Source organism: Aptenodytes forsteri, unplaced genomic scaffold, assembly GCF_000699145.1.
Source record: "Aptenodytes forsteri isolate BGI_AS27 unplaced genomic scaffold, ASM69914v1 Scaffold236, whole genome shotgun sequence".
Classification (NCBI taxonomy): Eukaryota; Metazoa; Chordata; class Aves; order Sphenisciformes; family Spheniscidae; genus Aptenodytes; species Aptenodytes forsteri.
The window spans coordinates 262,012-262,724 of NW_008794456.1; the positions used below are offsets into that span (position 1 = coordinate 262,012).

A 713-nucleotide genomic window follows, 5' to 3' on the forward strand; every position below is an offset into this window, starting at 1 on the left:
ATCTCCCCTGGGGACGAGGGGTGACCTCCCGGGCTGCCGTGGTGCAGGGGCAGCTCTGTTGATGTGCTGCCAGCTGAAGGCAAGCGAAGGCAGGAGGGCAGTGGGAGATGGCAGGGCTGTGCCCGTCGCGTGGCACCTGGGCTGCTGCCTCTGCCCGTGGCCGTGGTTTTCGGAGGATGAGCTGTCTGTCCCCAGGCTGCAGGCAGGGCGTGCGGGCTGCTCTGTAACAGCAGGGCTGGGAGAGCGGAGGATCTGCTGGAGTGAATGGGGCAGAGGCTGCCATGGAGGTGGAGTGGACGGGAAGAGCCTGGCGAGATGGAGATGCCCTGCTGGGAAGGGAGCTGGGACCTGCAGGAGCTACTGGAGCAGCCGACAGGTCACCGGGCTGCGGTGCCACCTCGCTTGGGCAGCCGTGCCACTGAGATGGGGTTGCCCAAGGCTGGGGAGCTCTCCTGGTGCTGCTCGGGGGAGTTTTGAGCCAGGGAAGCTGGGGACGGGGGGCGCATTGCTCATCCTGGGTCCAGAAACTGCCGGTTGTGGTGTCCCCGGTTTGTGGCATCCCTGCCCAGCGCGTGGGGACACCTCGGGAAGGTGAAGCATCCCCCGGGACGGCTGCTGCGCTGTCACCGGGCACGATGGAGGGAAGCCACTGTGGAGCAGAGCCATGCCACGGCAGCCTGGGGGGGGGACACACGGGCCTCATCCGGCCGTGA

The 713-nt window shown here is 67.6% G+C and overlaps 1 protein-coding gene across 1 annotated transcript in view; it reads left to right on the forward strand.

Moving 5' to 3' along the window:
• Nucleotides 1-315: 315 nt before the first annotated feature.
• The window catches only part of ATP6V1B1 (ATPase H+ transporting V1 subunit B1), a 15,561-nt gene continuing 15,163 nt past the window's right edge, over nucleotides 316-713 (forward strand). The window contains exon 1 of the mRNA XM_009290707.1: nucleotides 316-376. Coding sequence (XP_009288982.1) covers nucleotides 316-376 — 61 coding nt within the window. The remainder of the gene's footprint in view (nucleotides 377-713) is intronic.